General features: G+C 35.7%; 1 protein-coding gene across 3 annotated transcripts in view; it reads left to right on the top strand.

The window, feature by feature from the left end:
• The window catches only part of FER (FER tyrosine kinase), a 155,963-nt gene that overhangs the window by 98,285 nt on the left and 34,962 nt on the right, over window positions 1-22,716 (top strand). Inside the window, exons 15-17 of one of the 3 annotated variants that reach the window (XM_032675242.1) lie at window positions 493-608; window positions 1,968-2,062; window positions 16,935-17,058. In XM_032675242.1, coding sequence (XP_032531133.1) covers window positions 493-608; window positions 1,968-2,062; window positions 16,935-17,058 — 335 coding nt within the window. Of the gene's footprint in view, window positions 1-492; window positions 609-1,967; window positions 2,063-2,175; window positions 2,281-2,955; window positions 2,991-16,934; window positions 17,059-22,716 lie in introns of those variants that run through there. The other 2 variants (XM_032675244.1, XM_032675243.1) reach the window with 2 other exon arrangements.

Raw genomic sequence — 22,716 nt, 5'->3', positions numbered from 1 at the left:
TATTTTGTGTTTTTTCTTTCTTATATATGTGAGAATGTTTATGTTATTTTCATGTGTTTTGTCCTAGTGTTCTGGATAATTTTTGGTCCTGTGCAGACTGCAAGTTAAAAACTATTCACTAAATACAATAGTGAGAAAACGAAGGTGTGCAGGAGTAAGAATAAGAAAAAAAAGTACAACTATCACTGTCAGTAGAGTTTAAAAGCTACTAAGATATTTTATGAAAAAAATTGTAATTACTTGATTAATGGGTGTTTTTCCCCTCTTTCGAGCAAAGTCAAACTACAGCTCGTGCACTGTGTCCGTATAATAGATGTACTATATCATGTGAACTGCTGTTGTTAGGGGCAGATATTGGAAGAAAACCTGATTTGACTCCATAAGCATGTTTCAAAGTTCTATACTAGTTACATTATATGCCTGCATTATTTTTTTCTGGAGATTTTTGAAGATTTTGTTTACTTAGAATGATTTTTCCCCTCTTGATTTCAGGGTAATTTTGGTGAAGTGTATAAAGGAACATTAAAGGATAAAACTCCTGTTGCTGTGAAAACTTGCAAAGAAGATCTTCCTCAGGAACTGAAAATAAAATTTCTGTCAGAAGCCAGGTAAATTCTCTAAATTTACTTGAAATATGTACTTGTTATGTGGGGTTTTTTTCAAGATTTATTACTAAATGGATTTACAAAATGTGACCGTCAAGAAAATTCAAAGCAGTAGTCAAACTTTTTTCTTCCTTCTTCTCCCTCAGTACATTCCACAACTGTCACCCTAGTAACAAACATAGGCATTTTTATTGTGTAAATGCTGTAGCATCTGCATGTGCTGAACCCGTATCTTTGGCAAAGGAAACTGTGCTTATAAAGCACAATTTTGCTGTTGTAAGTGCTTTCATTTAGAATGTGCCATGAGGATTGGGATAAGACTGGAAGATGCTGTTAATCATCATCAGGGTAGAGGGGTGTCTTGAGATAATTTCATCATTTTTAAATTAGCTTTCTTCCTCTTGCTATGAAGCTTCAGATGTTTTAATTTTTACTCACAGGCTAGTATGATCAATATGGGAAAGTAAAAGACACTAACTACATTTATAAAATTAAGATCAGCCACCCTATCTGTTGAATCATTTTAAAAAGCTTGTAACTTGGCAACTGCAGAGATTTTGCATTTGTTAATCAGCATTTGTTAAGCAGCTTGATGCTACTGGAAAAAATGGTCTGAAAGGAAAAAAAGGTGTTATTTTTCACTAAATATGTATGTACCAGGTATGTTAGTATTTTACTCTTGATCCTAGTAAGAAAAGGAAAAAGAGTAGATGCTTTGAGTCAGCAAATATCAGAAGGAACATTTATGTTACAAGATCTCTGTAGAATTCTTTCTTGCTCTTCGTTTCACTTATAAATCATAGCATGCTGTTTTAGACTGCAAATGTTCTTAATAAAGCATTGTCTAAGAAGATGTACATGTTTTCATTTAATTCTCAAAATTAAAATTGCAGACTTTATAGTCTTCTAAAACTTATTGTATTAATTAATCTCCCAAAGTAAAATTGGAATGAGTGTGCTTTTGAAAAGTGCAGCAGGGAAGTATAGAGATATGCTGTGCATATCTTTTTGATGTAGCTCCACCACACGCCTGCTCCACCACAGAAATGCTACTTAATTACAAGGATTCTTGAGAAACTGCATACCTGTCAGGTTGTTTTTCAGTTATATAGATAAACATTATGTAGACAAATGTAAAATAAGAATAATACAGTGCTCAGTTTTGATGTATTAGTGAATCAGTATGCCCTCCATTTCAAACAGCGATGATTAATCTATTACATTGATTTTTTTCCTTTATGATAACAATAATGACATATTCCATTAAAATAACATTAAGGGTTTAAAATATTTTCCCATAATACTTAATTAGTTTGTACGATAAAGTTTATTAATATAATTAACTTACTCTATGTTTTGCAGAATACTCAAACAATATGATCATCCTAATATTGTAAAACTTATAGGAGTTTGCACACAACGACAACCTATTTATATCGTTATGGAGCTTGTTCCAGGTAATTTTTTTCTCCTTTTTTTGCGGCATATTTTCATAAGTATTGTTTCTATACTGCAAAATGTATTTTTTTCTATTTGTCTTTTTCTGCATTCTTGTGACTGACCTCGAAAGTCACCTGTGTTGCAAAATCTTTGGAAACACTGGGTTCTATTAGATTGGAGAGGAGTGAGCTCCACAAATCTGTTGTTTTACTGTAGCCTTTCAAGACAACAGAAGCTTCATTTTTCCTGTGACAAGATATTAAGTGCTATTTCCTTTAACAGTATAATTAGGTAGTGAAAGTTAAGATGTAATTAAAGAAACTTCATGTCTGAGTGTATCAGGTTTGGGTTTTTTTCTTTACCAGAATGCACTGTTTAGTTTATGAGTTCCTCTTGATTTATTTTTGGCATCTGGAGTTCATTTTATTTGTCAATGGCTGGAGAGAATTTTAGATTGTTGGGATGATAACAGATTTCAGGTAATTGTACCTCTTTGTTGATTTTCTCAGCAGCTGGAAAATGTGTTTGTTTGCTAGCCGCTAGTACTGCTTAATATGCAACACTGTATTTGCTTTATATATATCACTGGATTTGTCTTCAAAACTATACAGTAAGAAGGTTTTAAGAACCATTTTATTCATAATGCTTAAATTGTTTATAATTCTTGAATGCTGGCCTTAGTACAAGAGCACTGATGAAATATTTGACCTCGTGGAGTTTTCTGCCTTAATTCAATTAGATTATATTAGATTATTATATTTGTATGAGTGAATAATTTTATTAAAATTAAGACTAAAAGCAGTGTCAGTTTTGAGGAGTACTTTGGTAATCAGCTTCTCCAAATATCTCTGAAGGTAAAAGTAAATCCTGATCTTTTAATACCTTTATCATTCTGGTTCAGGATTTTCAGAACAAGGAGTTGAAACTTAATGCAATTGAGGAGGAATTAGTGAGAACTTCTCTCTGATTCTTATGCCTATTTTGCAGTCCAAGTCTGTCCAAACCTTCTTGAGTTATCTGACTCTGAATTTGCAAGAAACTTCTTGCAGAGAAGATTTCTACCTTGTTTTGAAGGTCTGTTAATCCTCTGTCTTCTCTGCCTGTATGCCCCCATAAAGACTGTACAACATCCAAGCCATCACACTTTCCCATGGGCTCTTGGGAGCACACTGTGAGAGGGACCAAATCAGCAGGAATCCATAGGGATGCCAACTCTAAAGAAATTGACAGAGGAAAGAGAAATCACTTAGATCAGTTCAGAGAAGCAGTGATTCTGATGTTACTGTTTTTCTGTTTTCTAATGACAGGTTTGGATGAGATTACAAAAAATGATAGTTTATAGTGCCCTGACTTGGCATTTAAGTCTACCTCTTAAAGAACTGAATAGTGGTAAACTTGCCTTGCACTCAACACTTACCTTTCTAAGTATCTTCATTGTCTATGTTTAAATTTGTTTATGCTTGAAGGTGTTTAGGCAGTTTAACTCTGACATTCTGTTTAATAACTAAAAATGTCATGTTTTAGCTTAGAATTGTATTCTGTGACTGTATGGCTCAGAAGGCAGGTAATTAATAAGTGTCTGACAGTTTATTCCCTGAGGAAAAAATTAGAAGCATCTCCATAAAAGTAGGGATTTCTCCTGGTTTTTTTCTGAGTTCTGTTTAATGTTTGCAATTTTTCTACTGTTTTTATATCCCAAATAAATGTAGGCTGTACACTTGCTGTGTCTTTTCAGACTGCTGTGATGTGGTTCCATAGCAGCTAATTCTGCTTTACATTCCAGATTCTGATTTCAATTCAGAGTCTTAATTTATTCAGATATTTAAAATATTTTTTGAAACTTACACTGTGTGTAGAGAGGTGCTACTTTGTTAGTGATTCTGTCATAAACTGTCTCTGCAGAGAAATCATTTTTCTTTGTTGCAAGTGTAAATGGTATTAAAAACTACACATGTGGATAAAGTCATCAATGAAAACAAGAGAGAAAGGTTGGAGATGCATTTTAAGCGTGTATCCGTCCGTTGAGATGCACAAAAATAGTCCAGATGTTGCCAACAAATAACACAGAAATAAAGAAAGTTGACAAAGACAATGACAAAGACAATTATCCTTTGGAGGTAGACCCCATTTCTTGTGCGGGGAGGGGAGGTGGGTGTTAACATAAGTGATGTGTGTCCTAGAGTAAGAATCACATTGATAAAGAAATGTCAAGATGGGTGATGTAGCAAGGTTTAACTGAAATAATAAATAATGTAACAGAGCATATTGTAGAATCATAGTCAAAGTGAAAGCATAGCTGAAAAATTATATATGTTAGTGAAAAAGAACCATCATTTACTTACTATTTATTTGCTGTTAATCATGCTGATCTCACTGTCTGTGTCCACCCAGTGTCAATCCACCATAGATTACTCCACTACAGAAAGACAGACTTGGTTATCCTTTTCACAGTCCACGACCTGTCAAGAAATGAGAAAAATATCTTAATATATTACATGTATTTTATAAATTCTCTTTCAAGGGATGACATGTAGAAAAATACATCCCATCTCCCTGGCATTGGCTGGGTTGTTAGGGACGAGGTCTCTTCTCTCCTTGGTCTTGTCCTACACATCTTTCTGCAGGTTCCTCTACAAGTGGGAAGGAACGTCCTGTAAGCAGAATGTGGCATCTTTTTCTAGGGTTGGATAACTCTAGGCCTCCTCATTTCTCAGTCAACATCTAATAAAAAAAACCAGTCCTTCAAACTGAGAAAGGAGAAGCCCTGAAAAGACAGAACTTGGGCATTTTTTGTATTTGTAACCATATTTTTATGATGGTACCATTGATGATGACATGAACTTAGGATGCTTTTTCCACTAAATTGAAAACACAGGAATAAGAGAAGCTGCAGGAGTCTTATATCAAGTTAAGAGAGTCCAGTAAACTGGTAAAAGACAATTTGTTCTGAGGACTCAAAGATCATAACAACTATTGAAACAAAGATGTATTTTACAGTTGTCTAATAAAATATGCCCCATGAACATCACAAGATAGGACTCTTTCTTACATTTTAAAGAATGTGTATTGGGAAACATGCATTTTGATATGGGAAAAAGCTATTGGAATATTTTTAAAAGGACCGAGTTCTCCTGTTTCTGGGTTAAGCAGCTGGTACTGTTGCCCAAGTAAAGATGTGTAATAAATAGTTTTTTGAATACAGAAAAGCATTTTCTGTCAACTGTTTTTTATTCTTTGTGACACACATACCACAAATAATAATCTCAGTAAGTTGTGATGACTACCTACTAATAAGTAACCCTCAATCAGTATTCCAAAGAGTATTATTTGGAAGGTATGTTTCTGTTGTGTAGTGCCCAGTTTAATTATTATACAATTTAGATTTATTATTGCTTTCTAAAAGCTATTCTTCTAATTGATTAAAAAAATAAACTAAAATATTAATTGTCATATATGAACAGAAGCTAAAATGCATGAAATCCTAAACAAATTGTCTTCCCTTTCCTCCCCTTTCCTTCCCAAAATGGCCAAGACAGTAATTGAAATCGAGTCAATGAACCCTTACTATTTTTCTTATAAAAATATTATATATTTTGAAATTGATATCTATACAAATCTGATTTGCAGGCTTAAGCTATGATAGCTACCTGCTGTGAAAAAGCAATTTAGCCAAGCAGATGGTTTTAAAATGTTGATTTGTGATTGTGTAATGGATAAAATTGCAATAACCTTTAAAGCACTCTTGCAAATAATAAATTTTATTCTTTTTACCCTAATGACATTGAAATATTAACTAAAATTAACTAAATATTAACTGCCCAGATCCTTATAAGAGCCTCTCACCTACCATGTAACAAAAAATAACCTGAATTTTACAGTGCCGTAATTTTTTCCCCCATTAAATTTTTAGTGGAATAAGAATGGAGAAAACAATTCTGAAATTATCTTTGTATTAAAGCATTTTGTTAAGAGAGAACTTTAACATAGAGTTTTCCTCTTCTTGTATGTTACTTACTTTCTCTATGAACTTTGACATGAGTCTTTCCCGTGGACTGCAGTTCTTGACAGACTGCTCCAGCATGGGTCCATTCCATAAGGTGCAGTCCTTCAGGGACAGATTGTCCCAGTGTGGGTCGCCCACGGGGCCAAAGGTCCTGTCAGGAGCCTACTCCAGTGCAGGCTTCCCACAGGGCCACAACTTCCTTTAGACATCCAGCTGCCTCACTGTGGGCTGCTCCACGGGCTGCAGGGGAATCTCTGCTCTGGCTTTTGGAGCACCTCCTCCTTCTCCTCTGACCTTCGTATCTGCAAGTCTGTTTGTCTCACATACTCTCACTCATCTCTTCTCTGGCTGTGTCATGATTTGAGAAAACCTTCCCTTCTGGAGCTGGAAGATGGGTAGCTACAGGGGTGGTGTTTTAGGTGCTGAGCCAGTTATAGCTTGGTATGTCCCTGTGGAAATGACATATTCCCATACGCACCAGAAAAGAAGCAGTTGGAATTAGGGAAACCATGAGGTGAGAGAGATAGCAGAGGGGCCGGCGGACCTCCTCGTGGGGGCCAGGCCCCTCTTCCCCCCCAGGCCGGGCTGCAGGGGGCCCAGTGTGGTGTTAAAACTGGACTGGGTGCTGTGGCCAAGGGCTGGGGGCTTTTCACCCCCTGCCACCAGCAAGAGGCAGCAGCGTGGGGCTTGAGTGGCCAGCCAGTGGCTGGAGCCAGGCCCCCGGCGAGCAGGCACAGCACTGGAGCCAAGCCAGCGCAGGCCAAGGAGTGGCCTGCAGTGGGTCAGGCCAATAGCCATGACCCTGGAGAAGCAGCGGCAACACGCAGCCATGGAGTAGCCCGGGATGGGCTAGGGCACACAGCCATGATGCTGAAGTGGCGGCAGCACGCCAAATGCAGAGCAGACCTGGAATGGCCCAGACAGTACCAGCGTCCAGCTGAGACAGAGCAGACGGAGAGAGGTCTGCTGGAGCGTTCTTGGGGTGGGGACTTGAGCCCAAACCCCCAGAACCCTTTGACCTGGGAAAGGAGGGGTGGCCTCAGACTTAGAGGACCTCCTGAAACTCCTGTGGAAGGAAACCTTCATGGAGCAGGAGATAAAGACTTTGAGCTTTAACTCTCTGTACTTCATGGTGAAGACCATGGTGATAATGAGCTGTTTCCCTCGAAGCCCATGGGCGAGCCCTCGATAGCATAACTGAGTGGCCAGAAGTGGGAGCAGATCCCCACGCCCTACAGAGGAGAGAAGAAGAGAAGAATTTTCCAACTATTATGAATTAGAGCTGTGGCCCTGAAAGTGAAAGAACTACTTCTTCTCTTCCTGGACTTTATGAGGGGAGGGAGGAGTAGTCTGTGTAAATACATTGTTTTATCATAGGAAGATTAGTTAAGATTGTTGTATATATATTACTATATAGTTTTTCTTCTGTTAACAGTAAATGTTGATGTAATTCCCCCATACTGAGCTTGTGCCTGTGTGAAACTTCCCTCACATTTGGGTGAATTTGTGGGGGGTTTGAAAATTGGCTTTTGGGTCAAACCACCTCAGGCTGCAATTGCTTCTGCACAATGACTTTTTTCCTTCTTAAGTACAGTCTCACAGAGGAGTTACTACTGTTGCTGATGGGCTTGGCCTTGGCCAGCGGTGGGTCCACCCTGGAGCTACCTGGCATCTGCTCTGTCAGATGTCTGGCAGCTTCGCATAGAAGCCACCCATGTAGTGCCCCCAACACCAAAGCCTTACCAGGCAAACCCAATACAGATTCTCAAATTTTTGTATCTCACCCAAGATTTTCATAACTTTCGAAACTTCTGCTTAGAAAAATGAGTCTGTTGTAACGTTTTAGTATTATGAACTCTAATAATCATATAGGTTGCTGTTATTTTCTTTGTAATACTCTTGCTTTGTTTTTACTACTTAATAATGGAATATCACCCAAAATGGTTTCATAAGGTTTGTTGCAAAGGTGATATCAGATGGAGTTTTTTTTCTGATATCTTTGGATATAAAAGTATGGATAGTACATTATTTCATAACTTAGTACAGTAACTTTTCAATAATCTTTTGTAATACACTTTAAGTATGCAGTTTATCCCAAGAAAGACAGCAGAAGTTAAAATGAGAATTGCTAATGAATTTTGAGAAGAGAAATCCCAAGATTTGCAAAATGCTTGGTCTTAGTATGGCACCATGAGTTTGTATTGTCTTACGGACTTGACTAATCTGACTGAAAAATAATGTGGGATTCCAATCTTAAGGTTGTTCAGTGAGTTGCTGCCACTGGAATTTACTAATGTAGATAAGCCTTTGTAAGGGATGGCTTCCAAAATGAGGAACAGCAGAACTTTGTGTAAGGTATGGTTTATAGTACTGTGTGAGAAACCATGTAACTTTTCTGTAATGCCAACTCAGTCTGAAAAACTGAGCATTTTACTCATATTTTCTGTGTTAATTCATTAATTTTTCTTTGTTCTGTGTCTGTTTTCCCAGTGGGGTTTTTGTACTTTATCTTGCATTGTTGACCTTAAAACTGAAGAAAGAGAAATAATGATGAGGAGCTGCTTTGGTATTCAGAACAGCAAAAGAACTATTTGCCATTGTCTCTTAAGGCCGTGCAGGGCATAAGGAGATTTCATAACAGCTCATTTTTAGCAAATTTAGTTGGTGATCAGAAAGACTGCCTGGAATACTGCCAGAGTCCAGACTGACAACCTGAGACAAATGGATGCTGAATTTTTTTGGGGGGTGTGAAGGTTACCAGGAAAATGCTGAAGGGCTTGACATAGCCTGCTTCCTGTTCTTTTTAAAGTGAACTCAGCATCTTCATGGAAAAAGACAGAAAAAGAAGAAACCCTTCTCCTTTACCTTTTCTCACTATTATCTTCCTGGTCCCAACTTCTCTCTTAGTGATCTTAGTGGGTTTTAATTCACTGAGGTACTCATGGTCACTTAAATGCATTTTCACTTGCTCATAATTTATCCTGCAGTTTCCCATGTAATCAAAAAGAAACTACGGGAATCCCTTTAAAATTTTGAATGTTTTTTTATCTTCCTGTGGGGGGAAGTCAAAAAAGTCAAAATCAAATGTAATCTGTAAAATGCAAAAAAACAATCCTAAGCCACAAAATTCTTTCTTCTCCTTCTTTATGGTCATTTAAATATGCTTGAATTTTAACTTGTCCTGAGAGGATAATTTAATTTAGAGGTAGGAGCTTGGCATGTTCCTGAAATGTGTGCTCTAGAATAGGGCATTTTGAAGATAGATGTGGAATACTATGGTGCAGTTACTACTTCATGCAACTGTTTCAACAGTTTATCTTGTAGACTCTTCCATGATGCCTCTGTCCCTCCAGCCAAGAGTCTGCACAGGCAGTCAAGATAAGCACCATCGTAATGCCTGCACCAACTCTCTCTGGAAGGATTTATTTAATTGAGAGTCAATGCAAACATCTTTATATATACCATTGCTTGATTCAAGGTAGTAGAAGGAAACTTGAAGTCACACATTTTGTGACTTGCTCCTTTTAGCTGTTGGCCTGTTTAATCATAAGTTGATAGCCTATTTTCTGTTTCAGGTTTCTATTTATACAAACATTTATTAACCATTAATAGTTAAAATTATAACCCCAGAAATATTTTGAATGCATTTTTGTTTTGTTATGTAAGGCATTCAAAAATTAAGCAATTCAAGAATCCGTATTGTCTGTTGAGTTTTAATTTAGCTTCCTCTAGCATATACATTATGCTAATATAATATGTTGTGAGTCTATTATGTATTTCTATATTATGAAAACTAGATCTTATTTCTGTACCAGGTCCTTACATCACTCATACAGTTCTAAGCAGTTTTCCAGGAGTTGTTTCTTGTCTCCCAATCCGTTCTGGGCCTGTAGACTGTATTTAGTCTGTTCTGTCAGTGGTCTGCTCTGGGTGTGATTCCCTGCCCTCAGTGGGCAGTTATGGAAATTTTTCATTCTAATACTAAATGCATTGTAGACGTTTTCCTGGAGTACTAATGTGCATTCCTGATGCCACCACAGAATTCCTACTTGATGGTTGCAAAAAAGGCAGGTTGCTATTTAGTTGCAGTTAGTATGTGTTCCTTTTATTTAGACTCATGCTGACATACATGGATGTTTTGAACTCTGGCAACTGGAGACAGGTAGAGCTGTGCTTGTACATATAAGCAGCTGTGGAAATATCCAGTAGTCTAATACTACATGAGGGTTGCTGGAATTGGATTTCAACTAAGTTCAGCTTATATGTAGACGTATGTATCTGGCTTCCAAGGTGGAGTTCAGCAAGGTCATAACTTCCTACTTTGCTTCCATGTAAGGTAACCTGTTCAGATTTGTTCTGAATCATTTGGGATGCAAATTGTCTGTGCTGTTGATGCAGAAACAAATCAGAGGTGACAGGTTTTATTAGCTCAGGTGCAGCACTGCTTGATGTCAACTGCACTGACTCACAGGCACATTCAGAAAGAGCATAGCCATTTCTGTAGTGCCTGTAACCATTTTTATGGAGTCACCATCCCTGGAAGTGTTCATAAAATGAGTAAACCTGGCACTTTGCGATGTGGCTTAGTGGGCGTGGTGGTATTCAGTCAAAGGTCTTTCCCAACCGTAGGAATGATGTATGATTCTTAACCAAACTCTGGGGTTACTTCTCTAACCTGTTCATGCTGTCCTACCTGCAGCTGACTTTGATCTGGCCTGCGTTACTCACTCTGTCTCTTCTGAAAAGTGACTCCATTGCTACTTTCTGTATGGTACAGCAGTTTTTACTTCCACAGGGCATGCTAGGTCAGAAGCATTTGCAAATAAAGCCGTGTTCTGCCTGACCTATTAGGCTCTCCTTTTGGCCTTTGTTGGAAAAGAGGGCTACATGGCATAAATTGTAGAAATACCATTGTAGCTGGCACTGAGGTAGAGCTGGTACAACTTACTAAATCTTAACTGATTTTTATAGAATTGCTATTTTCTGTATGTAGTGATACTTTAGGATATAGCACCAAGTCACAGCTGACTTTTTGTATTTCTTCTGTGATATGCACTGAAGCCAGCAAACCCACTTAGAACTGAAGTCTCAGTTGAGACTGAGATATGTAGAATTTATTTATTGATATGATTTACTATATGCATATTATCTGAGCTTTTTTTGCTAAATGCATTATCACCTTGAGTAAAGAAGAGCAGATGCCAGGAGCAGCTGAAATACATGTACATTGGCTTACCTGAACCTAAGATTAGCCCTCCTGACTCAGAAGTGTTGCTGATTTCATACACAGGCTTGGAATGCTGATTGATGCTGAAAAAAATCTGAACTTCTAGTTTCACACTGTGTGATTCAGCTGCTGCATTTTCTACTTTGGTGTGGTTTTTTTCTATTTCCTCTGTTTCTGGAGGCAGTGAGATCTCTATAGAGATAATGTGGGGGTTTTTCCTGATTGCTTCTTTTTCGCCCTTAAAACTTTACTGAAGTTTTGCATGATCTGCCCCACTAGTTATATCATGCATCCTTAGTAGCTGTCTTTTCTCAGCAGATTTCAGATCACTGTCCTATCTCGTAGTCAGATTCTGCATCTTTACTGCATGCTGTCAAAAATCAATATAGAAAAAAAAAATTCAGTCAAAATCTGGTCAAATTCCGCTTAGAGATAATGTGCAGTGATCACAACTGTCTGGCTTTGTTTTCCATTCATTTCTTCTTTTTTCCTCTGGTCAAATAAGTTATCTTCTCATTATTGCCTGTTGGTAAAGCCACCTTCTGTCTACTCTACAGTTTCTCTTCACACAGACTCCTATCTGCTTCTCTAGTTTTTTTCTCTCTCTTACTTTATCCTCTTGAACTCAGCTAAGCATCCAGCTTCCATTTTTATATGTGTCTCTGCAAGTTGCTGTGCTTCTGCTTCCCTCTACCATCTTCTCTCTTGTTGGGCACATCATGAGCCAAACATCCTCATATGGATTCCTTCTCTCCATATGTCCAACCTCACCCTCTCCTCACCGACTCTCTTTCAGTACACGCACACATGAATACATACAGACCCCAGTTCTTCCTGCTTTCCCATGTTCTTAGTCCCGTGTATTCACATGGGTCTCTACCTCCCTATTCACTGCATGGATTCCAGCTGCAAGAATATTAAGAGGAGGAACAGTCAGATTCCCTTATTGGGGTGTACGTGGTGGTAATTAAAAGTTCCTTTCAACTCAGAGCTCCTCTGATAAAACAAAACCAAAGGTCTGCTCTACAGTCTTCTTTTATTGTAACATTTCAGTCTAGAGTTTGATTTTTATATCTTCAAATGTTTCAGGCATTGATGATATTATTATTTTCTATCAATATTGTACCAAAAAAATCAAGTGGATGAAACTAACAACCAAACAAAAAATTAGTGAAGTGTTTCAGTAGCTGCAAAAACCTCTACATGCATCTTATTTCTTTTTATTTGTTGGTATTCACATTATTATTTTTGTTTTGCCTAGAACAGCTTTTAAGTAATTGTAGCTATTTAGTGTCTTAGAATTTAAAAAAAATGCTCATTGTTTTTCTTTACATTAAAAAACCTCTGTTCTTTATGTACATTCTTTTTCACATCAGCTATCGTGACTCTCTAATCTGGAATCCTTTTTAAGGCTTTTGATTATTGATTTTTAAGTATAGTACAGTTATAGGAATTAATTGTTGAAGAATTGGAAGACCATCTGGGAAAAGATGATTTTCCTTTTAGTTAGTTTCTGAAGTAGGTTTCATGTACCCACCATTAGTCCTGTATCCTTAGAGCCACATAAGAGTTCAGGTAGTCTGGGTAGCATTATTTTGGCAGCACAGAAGACAAGGCATACAAGTTATTGATGTCTCTCTATGATTTCTGGCTTCTTTTTGAGACATGATGAGAGACTCAGTTTTGGACAATTATTTATGCCACTTGGGACATTGGCTTCACTCTCTAGCTTTTTACGATCCACCTGAAATCTAAAGCAATACTGCTGACCATTGTCAATATTTTCCTTATTTTGATTATAGGTCTATAGCCTGTCATCCTGTAAAAAGGAAGTGAAATAGCACATATAATGTGTTGTAACCTTCTTTTCATCCTCATTTTATTATAGTGCAGTTATTTTGTACCAGAGTCCTCTCCACTGTGGTCTCATCACAGATTGTCTGCTAAAAAAGTCATCCACAACAGAGTTCTGGTGCAAGCTGTGTTTTCTCTGTGTGTGCTTGTTTGTTGCTGCTGCTCATGTCCTTGTGTCTCGATGCACACCATTCTTTTAACTTTTTTTTTTTCTTACTTCAGCTTTTGCTTTCACATACATGCATTTCAACTCAGACTTGATTACTACCATTGTTAATATTACAATGGCACAGTTTACATTATTGTAACATTGTATTGTACTCTGTAGGCAGTTGAAAAACCTTAGGTGTATTTATAGTTTCTGCTATTACATATGTAAAATAAGGGAATTAAAAAAAAAAGTGGAAGAATTGCATTGCTCACAAATGATCCATTAACTGAAAAGTGAAGGCACAGTATTTTAAAGAAAGTGAGTGCTTCAGCATTTCTAAACCCTTGCGATTTCAATTATTTGTCAAATAGCTGCTTACTTTCTTAAAAAACCATCTTCTAGAATTAGTTTGTTTGCATGTTTACTAATTTAAATTCTTAGTTTTAAGTAGCTATGTACAACATGAAGTTTATGCTGTAAAATACAGTCATCGCTAGGAGTTGATGATATGTGTTATTTTCACACACTCAGAATTTCTGTGTATATTGGGAAATAGTCCCCATTCACAGCAAAATGCATGAAGGTCTCTTTTCAGAAATCCATTTATAACAGGCTGCTCTTACGGAGTTCATGCTTATGAACTACATTTTGTCATCTCCTTAGTGAAATAATTCTGTTGTATTAGACAGGCAGTCAGTTTCTGCTTGGTGATAATATTTAGAATGGTCTAATTTATTTTTTTTTTGTAGTTTGTAGAGTTGTTGGAGCACACCTCATTTCCTGGTAGTCTTGTGGGCTATTAACTGGATTAACAAGTAGCTGTGCAGAATGCAATGGAAATTCCACATACGAAAGAAAACATTGCATACTAGTTTTGTATCATTTCTTTCATAGTCTAATTGGTCTATTTATTTCATTGTTATCAGCAGCTGTTATGCTGGAAATAATGCTCTGATGCTATGTGCTGCAAATAGTGAATTAGGGCTTTTTATATTTAAACTTATTTTAAGAAGCACATAAAGATATTACGTAGCCACAGTTCTACACTGAAGAGTTTGTAGTGAAATCCTCTTAATTCAGCTTTGAAAGTATTCATGTGTATGCTTTGCTGTGAAGACGAATAGCTGGAACATTGACCACAGTAAAATTCAGAATTTACTTAACAGTAATTCTGTTATGTAAAGAACAGATGCTTGAGGATAATCAGATTTAGCCTAACATGGTATACCTCATACAGAATGAGACGAATATCACTTGATTCTTTTATTTTGTTTGAAACTAACAGCACTTTCGAATTAATATTGAACAGAATATTTAAAAGACATTTTTCTAATCTCTATGCAAGGACAGATACAAGAAAATAAAACAGGTACTGAAAACTCTGAGACAGATTAAAATAGTTTTATTAAAACTAGGTTTTGGTGATAGGTGTCAAGTACACTGTATACAGCTCAAAGCATACTCTGCACGTTTTGCATAAAACTCTAGAATTTGATGCAGTGCATTGCCACACAGGAAAATTAGCAAGTCTAAATGACTTCCTGATCGTATTGGATTGCATTGGAAAGGTACAGGCTTGAGCTCTGTGAGTTTGACATATTCTGATTTAAGGATCTGAGAAGCTTTTAATCTTACTCAGAAATGAATTTATGAAAATTAGGATCTTAATCTGATTGCCTGAGCATATTGGAAACAGATTTATATATTATTCTGAAATTTTTTAATGGATATGGTTAGATTTCCTTTTGATACCTTGTTGTCTTTAGTAGCTTGTTACTTGAGAACAGATTGCTTTACTATTGGTTGAAGAGAGAAATAACTTATTTGTACAAAAAAATTATACAAATTGTGAGGAATATGAATTTAGACTTAAAACTGTTGTTGTTATAGCAGTTGAGAAGGGTTTGTTGTGAGTTCAGTTTTGGTTTTTTTCCCAGACTGTCAAACTGATCTAATCTGTCTTTTCAGTTCTTCCTGCAGTAAATTGTTAGAAACTCTCAGTCTTCAATATGGAAACATTAGTCAATTGAGAGTAGGGGTTTTTTAAGATGGTCTTATATGTTTTTTTTTAAGCTTCCTTGATTTACTGCTCTCATGCAAGTAACACCACAGTTTTTCAAATTGGAAGACTTCACATTCATAAAGGCATATAGTCATACTTACTAATTAGAAGATGATTCCTATGTACAGAAGAGTGAATTCTCAGTATATAAATAAAATAATTTTCATCAGCTTGTTGTATGCGTTGAAGGGGGGGAATTGCTTAAAAATTATTTTTAATTGACTGCTGTAACCAGAATAATTCTGTTTACATATGTTAGAAATTACATGTATTTAATTAGAGTGCTTATCTTACTTCTCTCTGGCAATACCTACATTTTGCCAGTTATCAGACTATTTCAGTAACCTCTCAGATTAAAGAAAAGGTGATTATTACACAGTCCAGTTTGCAGTAGTGATTTGTAATTTCAAGATTTCACTAGAGTTTAAAAGTCAGTATCCCAAGATTAACTCTAGTCAGACTTTGGAAATGTAATGTGTGTAACCATATTTTGCAAAACAGAGGGTATTTCAAATTGGCTTTAGAGTCAAGGATTTCCTGTCTCTGTGTTACCCAGTCTGGGAGTAAAGAGCAGCTCCAACGCCATGTTTGAAGGGCATTACAATTACTCTTCATAACATCAGAGTTTTTTCTTCAATATTCTCTTATTTTATTTCTTACGATATGAAATACAAATAGAAATGGCCTCCTAAAAAGAAAAACCCATATGAAACTTTTAATATATATTGTCATTTCACATTGCAAAGAAAGGCAGTACATAAAATTGTGTAACAGTGCATGATTGCAAGATATAATCACTGTAGTCAATTCAGTCCTCAGTGAAAAGAAACAAATACTGGAGCAATAACTGGCTACACACTGGAATAATGAAATATATTTTATTTTCTGGAACAAAAAAATCTATTTTAGAAAAATCTTTAATACAGTTATGTCAATCCAAACATGTCTTTGCAGTGTTTGTTTATTATCTCTCCATCTTATTTACTAATACAGTTTTCTTTTGGAAATCCTCAGTGCTGACCCCTCTTGTTCTTTAGACAAGAGGATAACAACTTTTGTTCCTCCAAGGCAGAAGACTGTGAAGTTACAGTAATAGCTGTTCACCTTCCATTGCCCATGTCAAATGTTCAGTTAACATTGCGCAATTCTACATCAGTGTAGAATTTGAGAAACATCACTGCAAATGATCAATTAAAAATTAATTACTCTCATGTAACTAATAGGACCTCTTTAATAGGAACTCTTTATTCACAGTTTTTATAAACAACAGTCATTCTATTATTAGAGAATAAGATGTATCACAAATTATCAGTTGTTTTTGTCAACAATTTTTATGTGAGTCTGTATTTACTGTACACTGGTGAAGACTTTGGGTATATCAAAAGCATTCTGTGCAGTTTTCACTTTTAAGCATCTAATGTTTAAGGGAAAATGCATTTTGAAAGATAGGTTCCTTTTTCTTGGGCCAGCCTCAAATGGATGGAATGAGGAGAACAGCTAATGACTACATTTTGTTTGGTGTTGGAACCCCAAGAGAGAAATGTGAGTATACCATCAGTCGTATCTCACTGTCCATCTTTCTGTTTTTCTAGGAGGTGATTTCCTGTCATTTTTAAGAAAAAAGAAGGATGAGCTAAAAACCAAACAGTTGGTGAAATTTTCATTAGATGCTGCCTCTGGTATGGCTTATCTCGAATCTAAGAATTGTATACATAGGTAAGGAAGATTTCTTTTTTCTCACTATTGTACCTTTGCTCATTGGAAGTGCAAGCTGTTTAACTGTGTGTGGTGCTTATTATCACAGGAGTGAGCCCTACAATTTGAAAAAAACCCCACTTTTTGTGAAAGTAGATCATAACTTACTACTCTTCTAATTCAAAACTATTTTGTTCATTTGGGTAAAAATAAGTACTACATTACTTTATCTCTATAGTTTGTTGCTATTAATATAAGTTCAAAATTATTTTTCACCATAATGATTTGCATTATAAGGAGCATAATTCATACAGTGACAGTGAATCATGGCAAGACACAATCTGTGAGGCTTACGTCCTGTCTGAAATCTGCAGATACTTGCCTGACCAACAAACAAGTTGTTACATTTGAAGTGTGTTTCAGAAAAATCCACTGGTTTCTTAGATAATAGAGAACAACTGAAGTTCTGTATATTAAAATATTAATTGCCTGAACTGCTTTCTCTGCAATACAGATGAATATCAGGCATTATGCTCTTGGAGTATATTATTTCTGTTCCTACCATTCCTTTTTCTTGTTTCTTCTCCAGTTTGACTCTGTCATTACTCTACTTACATTCTGCTTGTATCAAAGGGAATGTGGTTAGTTTCCACCTATTTTTCCTCTCAGAACAGCACAGTTTATACCCTGCTTCATTCTGTGGCTGAAATATGAGATGTAAACATGATGATAATCCACTTTACAGAAAGATTAAGAAGAACAAGTTTTCACCTGTAATATTTAGGAGTTCCACTTTGTAGAACATTTTTAGGTGAACTGTGTGCTATCTCACTTACATAATCAATCCATTTCATAATTAGCACCCTTCTGGTGACAGCTGTTATTGGAGATCTGAGTGGCATTTCTCGTAGATTTTTGTCAATAGTGAATTGGTCAGTTGCATTTATGCAAGCCAAGTTAATTGAAACAGCTCATGGTGTATAATTGAAACAAGATCATGCTATATAAGAAATACTGAGAGATCTAAAACTATGGAATATTCCCTTAAGGAAATTCCAGAAAAGTGTTGTAAGCATTCTGTCATGGTAGAATGTCTTCAGCCTGGCTCTGTTTATCAAGAAACAATGACATAAAAATCAGAGCAAGTATAACAGCATTAGTGATTTACGCTAGTCTCAAATGCTCCAGTGCTTAATAATTTCTGTAACTGTCAGATCAGTCTTAAATCTGAAGTACCTGTTTAGAGCTCCTGTTTTCTTAGAAAAGGAAAGCAAAGGTAAAAATAGTAACTGGATAACTAAAGTTTGTCATTGCAGTTACTGGGGAAAAAAAATCAGTATTTATTCATTAAATGATAGTGTGCTGCCTGCAAAATATTAATAGTTTTAGAAAAAATTAGTTGGCTTTATTTTTTTAGCTCTGGAAAAAGGGTATCCTTGCCACATCTATGTGGCTGTTCTAATTGTTGTAGATGTCTGTGGCTTCAGTGTATCTCTGAAATATCCACTGTCAGTTGGTGAGCAGTGAATAGGAACAGCTAGTTCTTTCCCCCTGCTTACTTTTTAGCTTTCAAAATATTCACTTAATTTGTTTATTATCACAAATTGTAACAGGAGATTATCAGAGAGAGCTAGCACTTTTCCTTAAAGGCAGATCCAAAATTTTTAGTAAACCTATCCTGAATAAAACTAGGAGTTTTAAAGTGCAACCAAGTAAATAGTGTGTTCAAGAAAACGGCTTACTTTAGTAAAACACACAGTTTAGTAAATCAAAATACACATTTTCAGATTTTGTTTGCCAGTCTTATTTTCTGCAATATTCAAGATTCTTTTTGGGTTTATGTTGTTAGGCATGGCATGTGCTTATTTTATTTATAAGCTAATTCTTCTGAATTTGATAGAGAGCAAACGGGCTAAGCAGTAGTTAAAAAACTTTTGTTTGTTTGAAGGTCCATAGGTTTTGATTACTATTCCGTAAAGATCAGTAATGTATAATTAGAAATAGTTTCTGTTATGTAAGTTGCGGTAAAATGAAATTTTTTTGCTGCACGCCATTGTCTTTCTGGAGTATTCAATTTGTTGATTTAAGGATTTGTTCAGAATGCCCACATATATTTTTAGTAGTTTAGTTGACTATAATTTAATACCATGCACATTTGACTATCTGCTAATGTGAAACTAAAGACTACTCATCAGTTTATTACATTTATTTTTAGTGCCACTTTTTAATTGTAACTGCACTAGCTATACTTAGATTTTATATTTTAAAATTCTACCCAAATTTGTACTGGATTTCTGAAGTTGCTGTTTGAGTTATATTTTGACTTAGCCTTTCAGTAGTTGGGAGGGTGCAACAACTAATGTGATGTTTGTTTTTTCTATTTTTTTGTTTGTTTTGCTGTTTCTGTAGGTGCAAATACAAAGTTAAAATATGTCAGACTTAAGATGCTTAATGCATCTGAGTGATTATTAAGTGATTATTTGATCTACATTTTCATCTCCTCCAGCGTCCAGATATCACTTTTTCTTTGCTCTCTCTGTTTCTGTTTAAAGAACAGAAATGACTAGGCTTAAAAGAAAAAAAAAAACTGCATGAAAAGATGTTATTAAAAAAATAAAAAGAGTGGTTGAACATGCAGAGAAGAATGTAGTAATTTATTCTCCATTTAATTAACATGGGGTTGAAGAATTGTTTCTCGTTTTTCATTTTTACCATATGCTATTGTTTAGGTAGTTCCATTTTTCTGTTAATTAAAAACAGAAGATAAGGATGGAGATGTGATAATTTCAGTTGGTTTAATAAGCATTTGTGAGTAGCCTTCTTTTCCAGTTTTTGATTTGCATGTGACGAATTAATTTGTCCATAATTTATGTTTTATTTTTCAAACCAATCTCGTGGGAGTACAGGAGAGAAGCTGCAAGTACCCTGACTCAGGAGTATGTGCAGGGACATCTTTCACAAGATGAGGGTGACTTATTTGTAGTGTATGCACTATGTGTGTGCGAAGACAGGGGCTAACTGCATTCAAGGTCAAGTTTTCCTTTCAGTCGATGAATTTATGTTGTGGAAATCTCCCATATTCTGAATTAAAGATGTGTTAGTTGGTAGGATGATGATATTCTGTGATTCAGTCCTTCTGTTTTTAGTCATAATACTACAGCTTCTTTTTTCCCTTTGTTTTGTAACTGTTAAAAACCCTGCACTGAATTAAAAGTGGCTGGTTTACCTTCATGTTATGAAATCCTGACTCTGTAGATATTAGTTCAGGATTTCTACAGTTTTCATTAGCTATGTATAATTTCATTTAATTACATATGAGTTGCTAGGAAAAGGCTTCCTTCCCTGTTACTGATCTAGTTTACCTGATCTGTTGTACTTCTGGATCATTTTTTCCTCTCAAGCCTGGTAACTGCCAATGTATAGAATTTTGGAAAAAAGTATCATGAGTCTTTCATACCATAAACTTAAGAACTCCAAAACTGAGCAGGTCTCCTTCCTAAGAAGAGGGAACAACCTTTCTGCTTGATTTCTCTACCTAAATCCAGTGGCAGACAGTAGCTACATACTTCTTTGTGCGTGCTTCTGGCTGGCTCTAAGCAGTCCAGTGCTCAGGGGAATGGCTGCTTTGGTTCAGTTCTGAAGTAGATGAGTCTCTGTGGGCACAAGATGTTTCTCTGAATACTGCATTTCCTTCTGGCCAATTGCAATACCTCAGACCTTTATTGTAGTTTCTGTAGTTTTCTCTGCTAGTGATGACTTATGAAGAAAGACTACCTTTTGGTGGAATGGATTTACCTTTCTGTAAACTATATGAACTCTTCAAGGTTTAGTGCAAGGATTAATTTGCCATCATTAATTATCTTTTTAAGATTCATTCAGAACTGCATGTATAACGAGATTCCATTTCTATAGCTTTCTTTCACAGAAAATATTTATTACTGAATCAAAAAATCTGTACTAATATCTGTTGATCGTGCTTCAATTAATAAGTCTTTCAGAGAATTATGGTCAGTAGCACAGTTGAAATGCCCCATAAATGTAATGAATAATCATAGTTTCAGTCCTTATTTATAAGATGATCTCTACTTTGTATAAAATGATGTTTCAAAGATTTTTTTTAAATATGAATATTAGAAATATTTACATTCCGTTTAAAGTTAAAACCCCAAATGGGAACTTTGATGAAGAACTGTTGCTTTCCATAGGCCGCTTTATGTTGATATGTTGTTAGTGTTAAGGAAAAAGCCACCAAAATTTACTCTGCCGTATCTAGGAGATAATTTTTAGTCAAACTTGGAATTTGATTGGCACATTACAGTACCATGTGCTGAGCTTTTATTAACTACTACAGTGCACTTCAACTACTGTCATCTAGGACAGGCAGGTGAACACTGCTACATTTCAGTCAGGTTACCATATGGATTAGAGTGTTATATACCAGGTTTCAGCTTTTAAGAATAGATTTTCAAGGGATTTACCTCTCCTTTCTTTTTCCTGCTGTCACATTGGTAAATGTGGTTTGATCCTAGAGAAATGCATTTACAGTTAAAACTGAATCAGTTCTGAATCAGTACTTCTGGTTGTCAGAAATCTTATTTGAGCAAAGTGATTATTTTTTTTCTTTAGTGAGCTCATATGATTCTGATTTGAAAGTATTAAGAAAAAAAAAGTGAAACTTAAGTATCCAAACCCATGAAATTAAATATGCTGAATATTGTATACTTTAAGCTTGTTATAATACATTAGAGCAATTATTGAATCTAAGTATGCTGTAATGTATGTGGAGGTGAATGGTGGTGACGGGTTACTTCTGAATAAAAATTGAGCTTCCTTCTTATCTATACTGTTGCTCTAAGTTAATTGAATTCTGATGTGGCTGATAATGAAAGAGTATAAAAGGAAGAAAATACAGGTTTTTCATGAACTCTGTTCATATGTTGTACTGGTTGATACTGCTTCCCCTTGTGTGCTTTATTTGAAATTCACCCCAAGCACTATTGAAAGAAAATTAGTCATCACAAATTTAGCTTTGCCATAGCTGCAGAAGGCTGGTAATTAGAGTAACAGATGCATGGATTTGGATGGTCTGAGTGTGGTATAAGAAAGGTCTGAATACATTTTTGTTCACTGTAAATCTCAGCATGTCATGCTATCTCAATACAACCATGCTATCTTTCATATATTCCAGAATTATGCTTGAGGCAATCCTCTTACCAGAGGAGTGAGTGGTCACAGTGTGTAGGAAATACATTTTGGAATTGTGGCTTTTTCATGTTATTGTATTAGATAAACAAGCAGTGGACTATGCAAATTATTATATTAACTTAATGATTGGTATATTAATGATAGAACTGGAAGTTCTGGTGCCTTTTTTTTTTCTTTAGGAATAACATGGTACTTTATTTATCTGCTATTAGGACAGATTTTGTTTGCCACTGGGAATTTCCAGCACCAATTATCTGTACCACTTACTACTCTTCTTTTAAAATATTAAATTATAAGGCATCTATTCATGCAAGCAGAAAAGAAAGTTGTTGTTTAACTGTGATCCTTTCGAGGTTAATATTAATAATTAATGTTCCCAGAGGCCATTTTAGTATAGGATATTAGAGTATGCTGTTCCTCGTTTTAGAATGGCAAATTGAAGTTTCATTGTATAAAATAAATAAAGGGAAATTA

The sequence above is a fragment of the Chiroxiphia lanceolata genome, chromosome Z (assembly GCF_009829145.1).
Source record: "Chiroxiphia lanceolata isolate bChiLan1 chromosome Z, bChiLan1.pri, whole genome shotgun sequence".
Taxonomy (NCBI): Eukaryota; Metazoa; Chordata; class Aves; order Passeriformes; family Pipridae; genus Chiroxiphia; species Chiroxiphia lanceolata.
The sequence above is the reverse complement of the archived record's forward strand: the minus strand, read 5'-3'. Positions and strand labels throughout refer to the sequence as shown.